Genomic DNA, 17508 nt, shown 5'->3' on the forward strand with positions numbered 1-17508 from the left:
GCACAGGTCTTAAAGCTGATAGAGTTTCCAGATGGCAGATAGTGAACGAGAGACGCACAGAGCTCAGAGAGGCTGCTCTCTCTCATTATACATCTGTGCACTGTATCTGCAGTTTGCAGGGGTAGAATACAGGTTAAGTGGGACTATGAGGAGCTCTCCATACAAGGTTCCAGAAAGCATCTGTTTACATGTGAAATATGTGTCTAGGGTTGTAGGATTTTTCCATGTGGTGTAGTCAAATTGTTGCAAAATTTCAACTTCATAAACGAGAATTGATTTCTTCATTACATAATCAATTGGATTGTTAAATGTGTTGCTCTTAGCTAGTTGAAAAATTCTTGGAAAAAACCCCGCTTACTCTCTCTTTGGCACGGAGTTAGATGAAAAGGCCAACACCACTACCATATCTGTCTTTTCAATAATAAGCTACAGCCTGCAGCAGTTAGCCTAGCTCGAACACGAAGACTGGAAATAGAGGGAAACAGCTAGCCCGGCTCTGCCAATGGTTACGAAATAAAGCTAAGACCGCTTCACAAGCGCATTAAATAACACATTGTTTGTCATTTGTTAAGTCTGAAGCAAAACCAAAGTGTGGAAGGAAAGTTTGACATTTTACACAGAATTATGTGACCGACTATTTATTGGCTGGGAGTTAACAGGCAGCCGGCATAGGTGCCAGGAAGTTCTGAGCGATAACATGAGGCCTCGGCAGAGCTAGGCGAGCAGTTTCCTGTGCTTTATGTCTTTGTGCTAAGCTAGGCTAACAGATTTACAGGCAGGTATAATGATTATATTGACTTTCCAGCTCGGAAAAACATAAATATTAGTTCCCAAATTCTCTTTTTGCTTTGAATCTGGATCGTTTTTTTCATGCTGTCTAAATCATTGGATACAACAGGTTTTGTGCTTCTCGGCAGGCTACCAAAGCATAAACATAGTAACAACCCGTCTGCTTAAAACATCCATGTTTTCATGATGTCCTTGTAGTGCATTACAACGGTGTTGTCAAGGCAAACTATTTGGTTTCTTCCTGTCAGAGGCTGAGACATTTGAGGTCGATGTCTGTGGTCTCGATCCTACGGTGTGATGGCGTTATGCGAGTTCTCCACAGAGAGGGTTGTGGCTAAGCTATTGTCTTATGCAACCACTGACCCCAAAAATGGTGGTAATTACAAAGCTATTCTCTGCTTAAACGTTTTAAAAGCTTTCCTGACTTACTCAGGATGTTGACTAAGTAGCTATAATCGTAATATTGAATAATGTTTAGTAAAGAGTATCGCCAGTCAGCACTTGGCTCTTTTTAGGTTTTTTTCCCCTTTGCGGTCGAAATTCTGCAGCAGCTTTCCAAGATTTGTTACTCTTCCTTGGGTGGATTGTGAGGTAGTAGACATGGATTGATCAAACGCATCGAGAGAGGATAAAAAGCTCAAATAAAGATACAGGTGTACTTCAGTATGTCTGCACTCTCTGCTGCGGGATCCAAGAGAGGATCGAAATCAGACAAATGCACACATACACATGTACTTATACTCAACCGCCCGCACACACATATTTCCGGACATAAGGTATGCTTCCTTCACCTTTGTTCCTCCCACATCTGCACAGACAATCCCTGCCATCCGGAAGCGAGCAGGAGAGAACATTTTTGTCCTAATCTTATTTCCATGATCTGTCATTTCACCTTTCAGCTGCTGAATCCATACCTTCATTCAGTCCTCACTTTTCACTCAGCGGGGTTTTAAACTTTTGCACTTCGAGCGACTTGCTGTCTTGGCAGCAGACGACCCACAAACCAGCTGTCTTTTGCAATGACCTCAGACTGAGATATGTGTCATTATGAAGAATGTACAGATGATAAGCCTGTCAAATATCCAAAAGCTGAGAATCACATTCCCCTCCGAGACCTTTTGGAGAAACATTCCAAAGAAATTCCGAAGCAAAAAGTACAATATGTGACTATTATAGGCGGGATTAAATTGAAATATGATTCCAGTTCGCAGATTTTCAACCTCAGTCCTATCATGCTATCGTGGGGAACTGGTGGCATTATGGTAGGAAATAAATGCAATTTCGCTCTGTGCCTTTAGAGGACGCTATCCGCTTCTCCAAAGGGCCCTGGAAAACCTCTGCCAGACTATGTAAAACACATTATTTGGCGGAGGCCGGGGAGCTTGCTAAACTACACTTCCTCATTTTAGGACGCCCGCCTCCGATGTCACGTCTCGTTCAAAATCGTCAGGTTTGAAATGTAGACTGCAGACCTGAAGATTTTTTAGACGATCCACCGGTATATTCTCGTCGTATTTCCGATTCTGTACCGCTCTGAGCCGTTGCCTGCAGCGATCAATGTCCTTGACTGGAAAACAGAAAACCATTCCTTTCAGAGTAAGGGGTGCAATGCACGCTGGGTGTTGTAGGAATGTAGAATGGGCGAAACCACGAGCTGTTTGTACAACTTTCTCCACAGCTATGGCGCCAACTTCAAATATCATTGCTTCTATCGATTACAGAGAACACCAGCTTTGACTGATAGTGGCTTTTTCCAGGGGCGAACTTCTCCTTTAACATAAGCTATAGATTGAATGAGTCCAGTGCTCACACATGGTTTCTGAAAGGTGGATTTTCATCATGTATTGCCGGTATAATTCCACTTTGGAGCTGATTAAACTGAGGTCACTCTTCGAATGGATGCAATGAAAGACATGAAGCAGGTTTCTCGTTTAAGCGTTTCTTTTTCTCTGAATTTGGTATAATTACAACCTGTCTGATAAACAACCTGCACTGTTCATGAAATCAGCACTTGCGTAATGTTTTTAAAGGTTCCTTTATTGCTTCTTTTGAGGTTCAGTGACCTCAGCCTAAGCACCTGCCATATGCAGGGATGGCTGACAAATACAGGCATGGCAGCCCTCGCCATCAATAACAGCATATATTTACTCAGGCCCTATTAAAATGACTGTATGCCTATGCTATGTATGTATATTCTGACTTAAAGCCAAGTGCTCTCAATTAGCCTACATTCCTGCACCTTGCTCTTATATTTGCTTATATTTCTATAAGTGTCGGTCTGCTGAGGTGAAATTGACATTTCTCCAAAGTCACTGTGTCGGTGTGAAAACGGCGATTTGCAGATGTAATGATTTTGTCGTTACTGAATGAACGCAGGTCTTTCTACTCCTGCCAAGCTAACCGTTCTTTATAGTGGTCAAGTTAATTAAGTCTACCATTAATGTGGTTGATGTTGCTCTTTGCTGGTCATTAAACACATCAGATTTATAAAAATGTTTTCAGCTACTAAATTAAATATTGCACAAGTTTGGAATTAATTAAAAATTTGATGCCAGTGTTATTAAAGCACTTACCACTTAAATCTTCTCACAAGGTTCACAGTTGAAAAAGTTTGAGTATTATAGATACCACCATTTGTGTTTTTTATTGCTTCTAGTCTGTCTGATTTATTGTCGTGAGGTTTTGTTTAAGCCGTCGCTTTGCTGCAAAGACTTTCATGGTTTGTTCATACCAGAGCCAAAACCAGCATGTTGCTTATAGCCAAATAAAAACAGCATTGTCCGGTCTGGACCCGCCCTAACTCTGTGCAAAATAACCCCCAGTACAGCTAATTCAATAAATCATCCTTGACATAAGATTGCATGTGTAAGTTATGACGTGGCCTGGAAAGAGCTTCTCTTGAAGTCATGCGCTCGGTCTGTCAGCAGGATGTCCGTGGTACTCCGGTTGAATTAGGACAACAGATAGTGTATGGCCAGGGAACAATTGGATTCAGTCATGGAGAGTTAGCGATCAGAGTTTGGGATTGGCAAGGTTACACAGTTATAAGGCTTTTATAAACTAATGTGAACATGTTTCATGTCTGCAGTTTTAAAGGCCCTTCTGGGGACAGCTCGACTGTAAATGAAGCTTTGTATGGGATAATAGTTGATTCTATTGTCTGTATCTGCCTCTATACGAATAAACATGACATTAAATAATAAATAACAACCATAAGTACTGTATGAAACTGCTATAGAAACAGATAACAGGTACTAATCCATGCTTGCAGAGATAAAGGAATTGTAGTGAAAGCCAAAAGCCTGAGGAGCTGTCCAGTGTTTGCACGCCGTTATGTGTGCTGTAATATTTTAAATTCTCTCTGACTTTACGTAATAATGTAGCAGGACCAACATAAAGGAACAGGTTAAAACCTGCTGCAAAGGGCCTCCTTCTGTACTTCCCTGTCTCTCAAACACGAGTAACACTCTCTTCTCGTCTACAGCGACTCTTAATTGCTGCCTGTCTAATTAAGATGCATGACTGCAAAACTGAAGATTTAATTACATCATATTTCACTCCGTGCAGATGACTCATGACTGCCTAATATACGGGTCTACAATGTTTTCTTCCATATTAGCATCCTATCATTTTGCCTCATCCTTTAACCATATTAATTAAGTGATACATCTTCTTTCCGTCCCTGTCTATCACACTAAATCACTCTGCTTCTTTCTATTAATTATGCACGACTAAACTACCTCAAACACATCATTTCTGTAGGGAAAATGTACACCGGGTGTTTAAGAGCAGCTGTGAAAGTGTGATGGAACACACCTATCCTCTTTATGGGCTGTCCCGACAGCTGTCGGCCATATTGTATCCCTGTTACCACAACAAATAGCCTACATATGGCAATACCATAGAGCGGGTTTGGTGCCAGCTTTGTCACTTAGGTCTCCTGTTGAAGGTTGGTGAGAGGTCGCACAAATGTGGGGAGATTTATGTCAAATTAGTGGGAATGATTTAATCCTGTTAGTAGACATATGTACTTCACATTTGACAGCACCCTTATCCCACACAGTGGATCGCTGCTCTCCACTAGCTGTATTGGGATCACATTTTTCTCAGAGTTAAACATCACCTTGCACGTGCAACTTTCCAGCAGAGGCATTTGTTAGAAAGCAGTTGTCAGAGCAGTGCTGGCATCCCCAGAGGAACCAATTCAAATCAGCTGCAAAATTGCAGATGGATGTTTTGGCTGGTTACAGCACTTGAGCAGGTTTCCTGGACACTAAAACTCCACTGATCCTGATGAAAGGCAGGTTGAGTCGTGACAAACCGAGCCCCAGCCAGGCGGTCTTTCCTCTGATGTTGGAGGCCTTGATTGTAATAATTGAACAGTTAAATGTTTCATGTTTAAGATTATTTGTAGCTCATCCCTTTGTGCAGAGGTGATGGGGGAGATGAGCCAAACTGGATGATGTATGGTTATTATTTGTAATTTTTCTTATCACAGGCCAAAATTCATCCCCAAAATTTCAACAAATGTTCCAGACATTTCATTTACTTATGCTCAAGTTTAGCCTGAACCTGCAGTATCTAGCTTTGTAATGCATTGTATGATATGTTTGTTAAAGCTGATTATGAAACGGACTGAAATACTTTCTGATTACTTTATATCACCTCCAAAAGCAAACCAGACCATCAGCGACAAGGTTGATTATTTCTTTTTAATGCCTGAAACTGCTGGCGGGGGGTAGGTGTCAGACGAAGCGACAAACTGCGCACTGCCTTTTTTTATATTTTCAGGGCAAAAATCTAAAGGGAGTGATACACATGACTGTTAAACCCCTTTCCCACCTAAATTTAGCGAGTTGGGAAGACCCATAGCCAGTGGAGTATACTCCTTTCGGTCTCTTTGCTGCTGCGTCACCGCCTGAGGTCGCAAACGCGCTGGAGACATGGTTGGTAAACAGTGAAGATGTTACGGTGGATTGGTCTTTATTCTATCTATTACTCATTCAGTCTATCAAACTCGGCGCAACAAATTTGGAACGATTTTCAAGCTGAATTTGTAGCTGAGATGACAAAGAGTCGCAGAAGTTACCGATGGAGCATAGCATCGCGCCGGAGAGGGGTAGGGGATTAGCGTGTTGACACAGGTTTGGTGTTCGGAGCCGAGGCGATAATTACTCGGGTCTACTGCAGAGTCATTTGACCCGGGTCTAAATGCTGATTGTAGCCTTTGCCATTAAGCAAAAATGCTGGATGTTAGCGGGTGTTAGTGGGGTTTTTTTGACCAAGCGGCTTTAAAGAAAGCAGGATGGGATTTTGTGTTAAAATCCACCACTTAAGCATGTACAGGACAAAATGGCTTTGTCCACAGGGGGCAGCAAAATCTACACAAACTGAAAGTTCCTCACAGGAGCTTCAAACATCCTACATAGTGCTGTTGATTTTCAGCCACTGTGTCTATTGTGTCTATTCACAGGTTGGTGGTTTGTCAGCACCGCAGAGGAGCAGGGTTGGGTTCCTGCTACCTACCTGAACTCCCACAGTGGCACACGGGATGACTTGGAGCTGGGCGCCTCCAAAGCCGGGGAAGGTAAGTGACTGCAAACTCTCCTGACTCTGCCCACCCACACACGCTCTCTAACACAGCCTCTTATACTCTGTTATACACCCACACACATACACCACCCATGTCCTTCATCCTCAGTCTTTGATCTGTGACAAAATGGCGCAAAGTCGCCCCTACTTCACCACTGCCGGCGCCGGCCTACGCTGAACACCTCTCTGTGTCTGCCTGCCATTATAAGCACACGTGAACAGAGTGTAGATTCAGACCTGGGTAAACATCAAGGAGGGGAGCCAGGAGAGACCACACCACAAGGGCTGTACAGTAGTGCACTGATGCAGCGCAAAATTCAGTAATATGACCTCCATGTGGTGAGTTTATGAAAGAGACGTGTGTTTTGATTCTGCAGAAAGGAATAAAACAAGAGTATATCTCAGGAGTCGATACGATAATCATAAATAAAAGCAACCCCTGACATGAGTTATGCTCTTTCATGTCTTATTATTCTGGATGGCTGATAAGTTACAGGACAGTAGACGAGTGTTGATGTGAAGTTTCTCAAAGTCAGAGAGGGATCCAAAACCCTGATAAGAAACACACACATGTAGAGTCCGGTCTGCCAGAATCTTACGCAGACGCATGTGAAGCTGAGGCGAGCGGCCAATCTTGCAATCACGTTGATAGTCCTGTCAGACACGGTTATCAAGGCGTGTAAAAGCAGCTCATGCATCTCATTCTTGAAGCATTTTCAGTCTGACGTACTCTGACCTTTGATATCTTTGACAGGTAGAGCAGCTTATTTTGCAACATTGCATTAGAGAGAGAGAACCCGACAAACTGGAGGCACGGAAATCATTAAGTTGTGTGTTACACTTCCAAACAAACATTAAGATTTTCCAGCGCTGCGGCCAAAACTTCCTTTGCTGTACAATTGTTCGACTCTGTAACAATGAGACGCAGGATCCCCTCGGTGTTGTATATCTTATGACTCAAAGATGGAGGAGAGAGAATGCATGAGGTGAAACCGTGTTACTGTTTCACAATATGTTAGATACATTAAATGTCCTTTTTTTTTTTACAGAGGATTTGAACCCACCGTGATTGTATGGCCACACACAAACCTAAATGCAAACGTCCACACCCAAACGCTGCTATCTGCTCTGTCAGAGATAGCTGCCAGGAAGATTTTGGGAAGGACAATCTGTCAGTGTAATTAGTGTTTATGTGTCTACTCAGTCATGGGAATGGCATGAAACCCATAAAGCATCTCTTTGTCAGTCCTGTGGTCTTCAGCAGCCTTTGCCACCACACTGTCACGGAAAACAGCCAATATTTCTAAAACTAAAAACTTGATGAAGAAATGATGATGAAAAACAGACATGTTGAAAGCTCAGACAGCTTGAGATGTGAGTCTAACCACAGATCAAAGTCCCCAGTGTCATGTTTTGGTCACATTTAGTACAAAAATAGACGTAGTGCTTCAAGTAATAGAGGTTATGGGAAATTTGCTTATTTGCTTCCGAGCAGATATTAACATAAGTAGCAGCTGGTTAGCTTAGCTTAGCATAAAAACTGGAAAAGGGTGGGAAAGTGGTAGTTTTATACAAATAGTATAGTCATCTGTTATGGCCTTTCAACAGTACCAGGCTAACAGTTTCTACCTATTTCCAGTGTTTGAGCTAAGCTAAGCTAACAGATCCATAGCAGTGGCTTCATATTTACAGAGTTGTGTCAGACTTCTCTTCTAATTCTCAGATAAGTTTGTTTCCCAAAATGTGCAACTATCCGTTTAACATTTCTTCTTCTTCAGCTCAATCACATAAACAACTGCCTCAAGTTATTAAGTTTAACCTGCCTCTTACGTTCTGTCCAGTATTCCCAACTTTATGAAATAGTTTTTACTGACTCAAACGATTTTCTGTACCAAAGTTCAGGCTTTCAGTTTCCAGTTCTTTTTCATCTCCACTGTTTTAACTACAAAGAGCAGAGGGAAATGCAGACCCGAGGCTCGCAGCTCCAACCAGCAGGCTCTGTCAGCTGCTCTATTAATTGGAAAGCATTCCTGCAGCAGCAATGTGTGTCCCAGATGCTCTCACACAACAGGATGGGAAAACCATGCTAACGACATCCTAATTACAAGCCACAGAGAAGATGTCTCGTTTTTAACACTTCCTCTGTAACTTCTATTCATCCACCCATCCTAACTGTCCACCATGTTTTTGCTTTGTGGTCTCTTTTTTTATGTCCTTCATGTAGCTAATAACGGGCCTTTCTTTGAGGACCTGCGTCATTTGTGCGCTGTGTGTAACATTTTGTGCTTGCTCTTCATGTCTCCCATGTTTGTTTGTTTGTCTGTTTACCGTCTGGTCGCCACATGTGTGTCTGTCAGTTACTAAGCGACATAAGGCTCATCTGAAGAGGCTGGACCGGAGATGGACGTTGGGGGGCGTCATCAGCAGGCAGCAGAGCCGAGGTGAAATGAGACAGACTCAGCATCACCTCCCTCCCTCCCTCCATTCCTCCCCCTCTTTGTTATTGTTCTCCTCAGCCTGTCTTTACTTAATGTCTCTTATCACATGGCTCATCTCGTCCCTCTCCACATGCACATATTTGTTCGTCCTGTGTTGTCTTGCAGCGACTACATTTATCACGCGCCACAACCCAACATAACTAACCGCCAGCTGACGTTAATATGAAATGAGCCTGGAAAGCAAAGGTTTTTATACGCACCAATTATTGACACTGCGCTCAAAATATGTTAGAAAATTCCTCCATGTAAGCTTTTTTTCTTATAATTAAACCCTGCGAGCCAAAACCAATCCTCCCAGAATCGCAGAAAAAACTACCCGCTCATCTGAAAGTAGTTGCGTAATGCACTTCGGAATGCCTCACGTTGCATTTTAGAGCCATATTTTGCTCTTTTATGAGCAAACGAAGCGTGTATGTAGTTTTCTAATGAGAGTGTGTTCCACCAAAGTGTGGTTGAAACAGACGTTTATCCCGCTGTGGTGCAGATAGCAACCAATATTGACAGACAAACAAAGGGCCTTATTAACCTCTCACTTATTTATCAAGAAAGTCCCACTCTGAATCACAAACTTGCACATGTTCGTCTAACCAAGGCCGCAGAGATGCATTTGGACGGCTGACAGAGGAGTGAGGATAGGCTATTGAGTTCAGCCCAAACTTTGGCAGTCGATGCTGCTCTCTGGAGTGGAGAGAGAGACTTGTTTCCAACCTAGGACTCAAATCCTGCTTTGTGTTTGAAAAAAAAAAAAAAGAGAGAAAAACACTGATATTCTGCTGACTCCACAAGAATAATTTATAACAGTGATGCAGGCGATGCATGTTGTGGTTAACATAACATCTGATTCAGAGTTTCCCTTCATCGCTCTGCTGGATATTGTTTGGAGGGAGGCTGGTGAGAGGAAAACGTTTAACCAGCCCCGACACAAAGCGGCCGGAAGAAGAAGGCAAAAGGAAAATAAAGTGTACGGAAATATCCTTTACTCCGGGAGCCAAATGTAGTTTTTGCAAGTAAAGGGAATAACCACCCCACACCCGTTCAGCTCTTACATAACCGTGGAAACGTGTGGAGTGAAAATGGAAAAAACTCTGTCAGCAGAGTGTTGATTCCTGTGTATACAGCAAACAGAACAGCACTTTTTATGTGCTCTTTTTATTTCTGAACACACCTCTTCTTCCTGTGCTGTCTGTGTTTAGACAGGAATTGCTATAATGACAGGAAATTATGTTTTTGCTCTGCCCCTTGGCCTCATGGGACTGCATAAATCAGCATGGAGCCTCTGCTCTCTATTAAGTGCTGAGTTAGGAGAAGTTTCTGTCACAAGGCCAAGGACACAGGGAGGACACTTACTGGCCCCATGTGCTGTAGTTCTCCTTGGACAGTACTCTTAGTGAATATGATCAAATTAAGTTATTTTAAAATTGTTTAATTATGGCATACAACACATGATCACACTTTGAGAAAACGCACTTTAATTGGATAGTTGACATCATAGAAACGACAGGAAATGAGGAGAGAGGGAAGGGGAACAAACTGGTTATGTTGTGGTTCATGTTCGGAGGCACCTTAAGGTGGGACACACATTACAAGTGATTGGGTTTTTCCCGTCAGATTAGTGAGTGATATGTAAAGAGTCTAATTTAATCCTTAGATCCAGTCACTGCCAGTATTTTACATTAAAGATTTTTTAAACATATCGATTATTGATGATGTCATGTGTCTTTCCTGAGGGAGACATAACAATAAATAAGCAGCTTTAACTGATGTAAGCTTTGTTAGTTTCTTAGTTTACTCCAATGACTATACATATAAATGGACGACGTGTCTCCATCTACTCTCATTGTACAAAATAAAAGCCAAAATAGCCCCCGTGGCGGGTGCTGCCATCTTGCGATGCGGACGTCATTTAGAGCAAGAGTTGCGCAGTAGAGATCAGCAGGCGGAGCCACTGTAGCCACTTCCTAAACAGGCACGTAACTTACCGGAATAAGAAAAAAATGCGGCAAAGATCCCGCACACCGGCGTATTTAACAGCAGAGCAACACAAGAAGCTTGTGTTTGTCTGAGGTTAACGTTCACAGATATGGAAACTTCAATGACTGTAGTGATTGTTTTAGTTACGTTTCCTCTCTTCGTTCCTCCTCTACTCTGATAATCCGAACAGATCGGCTGCAGGAGCCGTATTTGTCAACAGAGCTGTCAATCATCCTTTGACAGCGTCAACTAACTAATTAAAAGTAAACTTGTCAGAAAAATTAACACTTGGACGTAAATCAGCATGATAAGGACCAACTATTTTGATTTTATCGTTTGACTCATGTCCCATCTGTTATCATGGAGGAGGCGGGCTTTATTACTGCAGCCAGTCAGCAGGGGGCACTAGAGATGTTTTGGCTTCACTTTAAAGGAGCTGTCATGCCATCTTTTTATACAATCAATGGTTTACTCACCTTCAATTCCCTCTGTAGTCTAAACAGGCTGTATTGCCTACAACTCTCCATCTATGATCCCACTATGATATACACCTTTTTTCATGTCCATATAAACAGGAAGCTGCTGGTTCTGTCCCTGTTTGTTGTGCTAGACTATAACACTGACTGGCAATCTCACAGCATTTGCTGAGTTGTTCAGTTATAGAGCACCAGTGGTTCCTGACCAGTCATTCAGTGCATTGATGAGTATGTTTACTCAGTCCAAAAGTTTTAAAGACAATGAAGTCTGTAGAAAGAATATTTATAGGTTGATTGTCCAGTCTTTCTGACAGTCATCAATTCGTTGCTAGCTTTTTCACATGCAGATACAGTTTGTGAAACAAACGCGCAATGAGTTTGAATTGTTCATTCTGTCCACACTGGCCGCACAAAAATCCCCTCCTGTGGATCTGTCTTTCAAGTGTTGAAAGACAGATCCACAGCGTTGAAAGACAGATCCACAGTCTTTGTTTCAAGAAAAAATGCGTAGAAGTAAAAGCAGTCTGAGGGCTTTAAATCAAAAGGGAATCTCCCAAAGTTGTCCTTTATTGTGCCAAAGGTCCTTGTTGTTTCCACAGTGTTTACTTTCTGAGCTGTGGTGGAGGGACAGTTTCAAAGAAAGGGAAATTTGAACTAAAAATATTTCTACTTTTTTCTTATAAAACGTAATGGAAATTTCCAGCCAGTAAAGACAGCTGACGAACATTGTTTTTGATGTATGTTCGGCTGTGTGAGTATTATTTTAAGACAAATTTGCCACCAATCATCAAATCCAAGTAACCACTTATTAATGACAGGACTGTATAACATGAAACACAATCACAGTATGTTGCCGATGGTAAGGATGCTAGCCCTACAATGATTCTTTGCCAAGTGATATGTTGCAGAACATTGATATGCAGCACCTCACCTTCTGCATCACTTCACAAAAATATATTCTGCTATGATTGGGGAGATATTTCTTCTTTAAAAAACGATAGTTAATTCTCTCCTGCAGTCATTCACTGCATTTTAAAGTTCTCTCAGTTTCATAAAAATTATAGACTAGTCTAATGTGCCAGAGACCATTTTTACACACAGCACATCTAATCGCACATCTGGCAGCTGAACCTGCTGCCAGAAAGCAGAACAGTTCCTTTGTGTATCAAATAAAAGGTACACCTCTGCTTCAGTGCCATATCGCTAAATGCGTGCCAATGTATCACAAGAGAATGTATCATTTCATATTGCATTATATCTCTTATTACTGCAGTCTGATCATATAAAGTTTACTGAAAAGATTTTTAGAATAAACACTCCTTTCTCTGTTTCTTTCCCACGCATTATTTTGTTCTCAAGGATTCCACAGCTGTCACTAATCTTACACATTGCTGTCATTCTCTTCTCTGGCTTTCGCAGAAGAGAAGTATGTAACAGTGCAGCCGTACACCAGCCAGGGCAAGGATGAAATTGCTTTTGAGAAGGGAGTCATAGTGGAGGTGATTCAGAAGAACCTAGAAGGCTGGTGGTTTATCAGGTACGCCTCTGCTCACTTTATTTAGACATTTTACTTCTTTATTAGAAAAATCTGATGATCATTTCCTCCTCTGACTTACTTTACAGGTACCAGGATAAAGAGGGCTGGGCTCCCGCCTCCTACCTGAAGAAGATGAAGGATGACCTCTCTCCCCGTAAGAAGAACGTGACAGGCCCAGTGGAGATCATTGGAAACATTATGGAGATCAGTAACCTGCTTAACAAGAAAGCCTTGAGTGAGAAAGATGTGCAGACTGAAGGTGTCCCAGAGAGCCCCCAGGTGGCCAAGAAGGAGATCAGCCTGCCGATCCCTTGTGCTGAATCCAGCCCTGTTAGTACCCCACAGGAGGGGAAAAGTAAAGCAGAACCTGCCTCACCAGCTATAGCCCGCATCGCTCCTCATCGGGTGGAAATTGGTTAGTCATCTCATTGGGATGGTTTGAATTTCTAGTCTGTAACAATAGATGACTAACTACTCAATGTAACCAAACAACTCTGTTTCACAGGTTCCCCAGTTCTCAGGCAAAAACCTCCCCCACGAAGAGATGCAACCCTGGTAAGAGTGTTTGATATTTATTCATCCAGTCATTTATTTTTCTTATTGGTTGAAGATAGTGGAGCTTGAAAAGCTGTGCTTATTGACATTGTGATCAATATTCAATAGCAGTGTGTAGTCTTAACTTTTGTTATCAGATGAAGAACAAACTGACAAATCTTTAATGGACAGGTACAAAATACATCAGGTATGAATTTCTCCCCAATGAATGGTCATGCATTCAACTTTGATATCTACAGTATGGCTTTTCTGTGGTACCAACATCTGGCAACAAACAAAAAGCAGTATTTAAGTATTCGGATCCATTTCTTACATTAAAGTACCAATAAACTACAAGTAAAGGTTATGCATTCAGAATCCTACGTAATTAGAAGTACAGAAGAATGTCCTTAAGTATCATAGGTAATAGTATGAAAATGGTAATCTGACTGATGAATGCCAATGCACAAGTGTGTGAGAAACATTTTACTACCGTAGCTGGTTGAGGAGGAGCTATTTTTTACTACTTTATATAAACTTTGGTATATTAGTCCAGTGGCTCCCACTATGGACCAGTTCCCCTCGTAAGTGTTCAGGCAAATCTGAGGGGTCTGAGATCATTTATGTGGTAGGAAAGAAGAAAATAAATGTGGTTAAATACAAAGTGAAATATTTCCCTCTATTTGTATATATCTATATGTAATGCATTACAAGTATAAAATAGCATGGAATGGAAATACTCGAGTAAACATCAAAGCTGGACAGAGTATAGTTCTTGAATACTGTTAATCTACCTTCTACAACTGACATTCCCAATTTGACTTGTGTTTAGGGATTCCAGTTGCCCTCCCCACCAGAGCCCCCTGCAGTTGAGGCAGAGTATTACACCATTGCTGATTTCCAGTCCTGTATATCTGATGGTATAACTTTCAACGGAGGACAGAAAGCAGAGGTAGGCACTCTTTTTCAATCTTAAAATGTGGGTATCAACCTTGCTTTATCAGTGTATTCATCATTGTGAAGTTGCCTTTCCTAAGAGAAAATCAGAATCATATTAAAATGTATGAACATGCTTTGAAATAAAAACTACACTCTTTTTTTGATCATGTGTTTTAGGTCATTGAGAAGAACTCTGGTGGTTGGTGGTATGTTCAGATAGGAGAGAAGGAGGGCTGGGCTCCCTGCTCCTACATTGACAAACGTAAAAAGCCCAACCTGAATCGAAGAACAAGTACTCTGTGCCGCCCAAAAGTCCCACCTCCTGCTCCGCCTGTGAAAAAACAAGACTCAGTGGAGACTGCACCTCCCAGCAGCCCTGGTTCTGAAGCACCAGAGTCCCCCGTGTCTCCAGGGAGGCCGGTGTATGAAGAGCCAGAATATGATGTCCCTGCCATTGGTGATTTGGATCTGGAGTCTGAGTTTGAGTTTCTCAGGGGAGAAAGTTCCTTGGTGGATGCAAAGAATGAGGACACTTCCTCTGAGAGGGGATCTCACCTTTCTTCCAAGCCTTCTCCAGCTTCATCGCTCCACAGTGCCTCCTTCAAGATGGGTGAGTCATTTGAAGATGGCCATGAAGCAGAAGGGGAGGTGGAGGGAGAGGAGGAGTGTATCTATGAGAATGACGGCTTCCGGCCCTTCAGGGAGACACCAGAGCGGCAGTGCAGCAGGGACTCGAATTCCTCTAAGACAAGCGCCTTGTCAGAAACCGGCAAGACTGCAAACCCAACATCAGGTGGATGGAGACCTGCAGGTAACAAGTTCAAGATCGACTTTAATGGGAGCCCATTTCCAACCAAAGCTGAGGAAGCAAACAGTCCTAAATCTGTCTCCACTGAGTCCACTCCAGATCTGTCCAGGACAAAGAAAGACCAAGAGGATAGCAAGGCATCCCCTTCAACTAAGTCTTCCTCTAAACCAAAGCCAGTGGTAAGACCAAAACCACAACTAGCCAAAGCGTCAAGTGCAGAGAAGATGGACATCAGCACCTTGAGAAGGCAGCTGCGGCCAACAGGGCAGCTGAAGAATGGCTCTAAAACCAAAGGCGAGGACTCTGAGACAGCTTCAGTCATCTCCTCAGAAGACTCCTTTTCTTCTCAGAGTACATCTGATCTCTCCTCCATCTATTCAAAAGGCAGCCGAGGAGACTCTGACCTGGAAGGCTGCAGCCTGTATCGCACCACAGACCCCTATGAGAAAGTCCAAGAGTCTGAGCTCAGCTTTCCTGCTGGAGTGGAGGTGGAGGTGGTAGAGAAGCAGGAGAGTGGCTGGTGGTATGTCCGGTGGGGAGATTCAGAGGGCTGGGCACCAACTTACTACCTGGAACCCGTCAAGCAACAAGATGACATGGCAGGGACAGAATCTGATGGTACTCCAACTAAACCCGGCAGCCTCAGCAAGTCCAACAGCTTGGAGAAGAATGAACAAAGGGTGCAGGTGTTAAACAACATCAACCAAAACCTAAAGAAGATCACCCCACCCATCCCCTCCAAGCCTCCTGGTGGCCTCTCCAAACCGACCGGCTTGTTCGGTTCACGTAAGCAAAATAGCACCAAACAGCAGCAGGTTGTCCGACCTCAATCTGTCTTCATATCAGCCCCAATCAGGGACGGTCCCAGCCCTGTTGGCTCTCTCAGGAGAAACGAGTCCCTCAACTCCACAGACCACCCCCGCGCAAGCCCCACAGTGCGGCGCAATGCCTCGTTTGGCACTGCGCCACGCAGCCAGGCACCAAACAACATAGCTCTACCCATCAGGAACAGATTCGGTACTGGTAGCTCTGAATCTCTTGGCCTGAGCTCTCAGAAGAATGCCATCCCTGTATCCACAGTGAAACCCAAGCCCCACATCATCCACAACAACCTAAAAGAGGTGTATGTGTCCATAGCAGATTACCATGGGGACGAGGAGACCATGGGATTCCCTGAGGGGACAAGTCTGGAGGTTCTGGACAGAAACCCCAATGGATGGTGGTACTGTAAGATTCTGGACAATGGCAGACCAAGAAAAGGATGGGTTCCTTCAAATTACCTCGAGAGAAAGCACTAGCGCTCATGTGTGGAGCTGGCAGAGCTCTGACCATGCGTGTAAAGACTACTCAAACAGATGCATTTATTTTGTAAAAAAAAAAAAAGGCTAATCCTAAGACATTAAGTAAGGACTGAAATCTTACCCGGTACCTTTGCCAAAATGAGCAGCCAGATCAAATTGTGACTTTGAAATGAAATGAGACATCTGGTAAAATGAGTCTGCATAATGAAGAGCCTGAGATGTTGCATTAGGAGCAATATATTGGGACTTAGTGACACAGCCAAAGAGAACACCAGAGGGCGGAAGAATGATTTAATAATATTCTTCAGTTGTTACCTTTTAACTTGAACTAAGGTGTTGTTTTCTGTCCCTCCCTTGAACCTCTCTCTGTAAGTTTATAAAGTATTTTTGTGTAACTTTTTTAAGCATTTAAAGCTTACTGCATGTTTGAAATGATTCATTATACTGACGATGCCTTGAGCTGTTGAAATTAAACCTTTTTTCTCCTCCTTTTTGTAAAGAAAATCTCAGTTGTTGCCAAAGCTGCTTTATGTTAGTCTCATCTTGGTGCTGTCTGTTTGCATGTTTTTTTTTAATATCTCTTTATACTGTATGTCACCTTTATGTGAAATATTTTATCCATTTAATTGTGTAATATTGTCCTAACGAAACAATTTGTGAGCATCTCTGATTTTGGTTGTGTAAAAACAATCCCTGAATATCTTCCCTGAAACTTGCAGCCTTAAAAGCATTTTCATTTTCAGCCTAATTGTCCATATTGAAATGTCCTTGATGCCAGTAAAAATTATATTTATTCATTACTTAAAAATCCTATGATTACTTATTTTATTAATAGTGTGAGACATTTACCAATAAAAAAAAATGTCACAACCGCTTAAACATTTCTAAGAACTGCTCTATTAATCTTGATAGTATTTTGAATTTCTGCTGGGCAGTAAATTTGACATAACTCTTCAGCGACAGTATTACTGGGATGCTCACTTTTGTTTTATGTTTACTGAGTGATCAGTGATTATAATTAAAGTGCCAAAAGAATGACCTTAATAAATGCACTTTTGAAGAA

At 42.4% G+C, this 17508-nt stretch overlaps 1 protein-coding gene across 4 annotated transcripts in view; it reads left to right on the forward strand.

The window, feature by feature from the left end:
• Positions 1-17508, forward strand: part of sh3pxd2ab (SH3 and PX domains 2Ab) — a 61188-nt gene extending 43680 nt beyond the window's left edge. For 2 of the 4 annotated variants that reach the window (XM_069658201.1, XM_069658203.1), the window contains 7 exons: positions 6263-6376; positions 8739-8822; positions 12746-12863; positions 12950-13278; positions 13369-13418; positions 14230-14349; positions 14514-17508. In XM_069658201.1, coding sequence (XP_069514302.1) covers positions 6263-6376; positions 8739-8822; positions 12746-12863; positions 12950-13278; positions 13369-13418; positions 14230-14349; positions 14514-16442 — 2744 coding nt within the window. In that variant the 3' untranslated portion in view covers positions 16443-17508. The remainder of the gene's footprint in view (positions 1-6262; positions 6377-8738; positions 8823-12745; positions 12864-12949; positions 13279-13368; positions 13419-14229; positions 14350-14513) is intronic. The other 2 variants (XM_069658202.1, XM_069658204.1) reach the window with 1 other exon arrangement.

The sequence above is a fragment of the Semicossyphus pulcher genome, unplaced genomic scaffold (assembly GCF_022749685.1).
Source record: "Semicossyphus pulcher isolate SPU_LCO1_2020_fin unplaced genomic scaffold, fSemPul1.0.p SCAF_12, whole genome shotgun sequence".
NCBI lineage: Eukaryota > Metazoa > Chordata > Actinopteri > Labriformes > Labridae > Semicossyphus > Semicossyphus pulcher.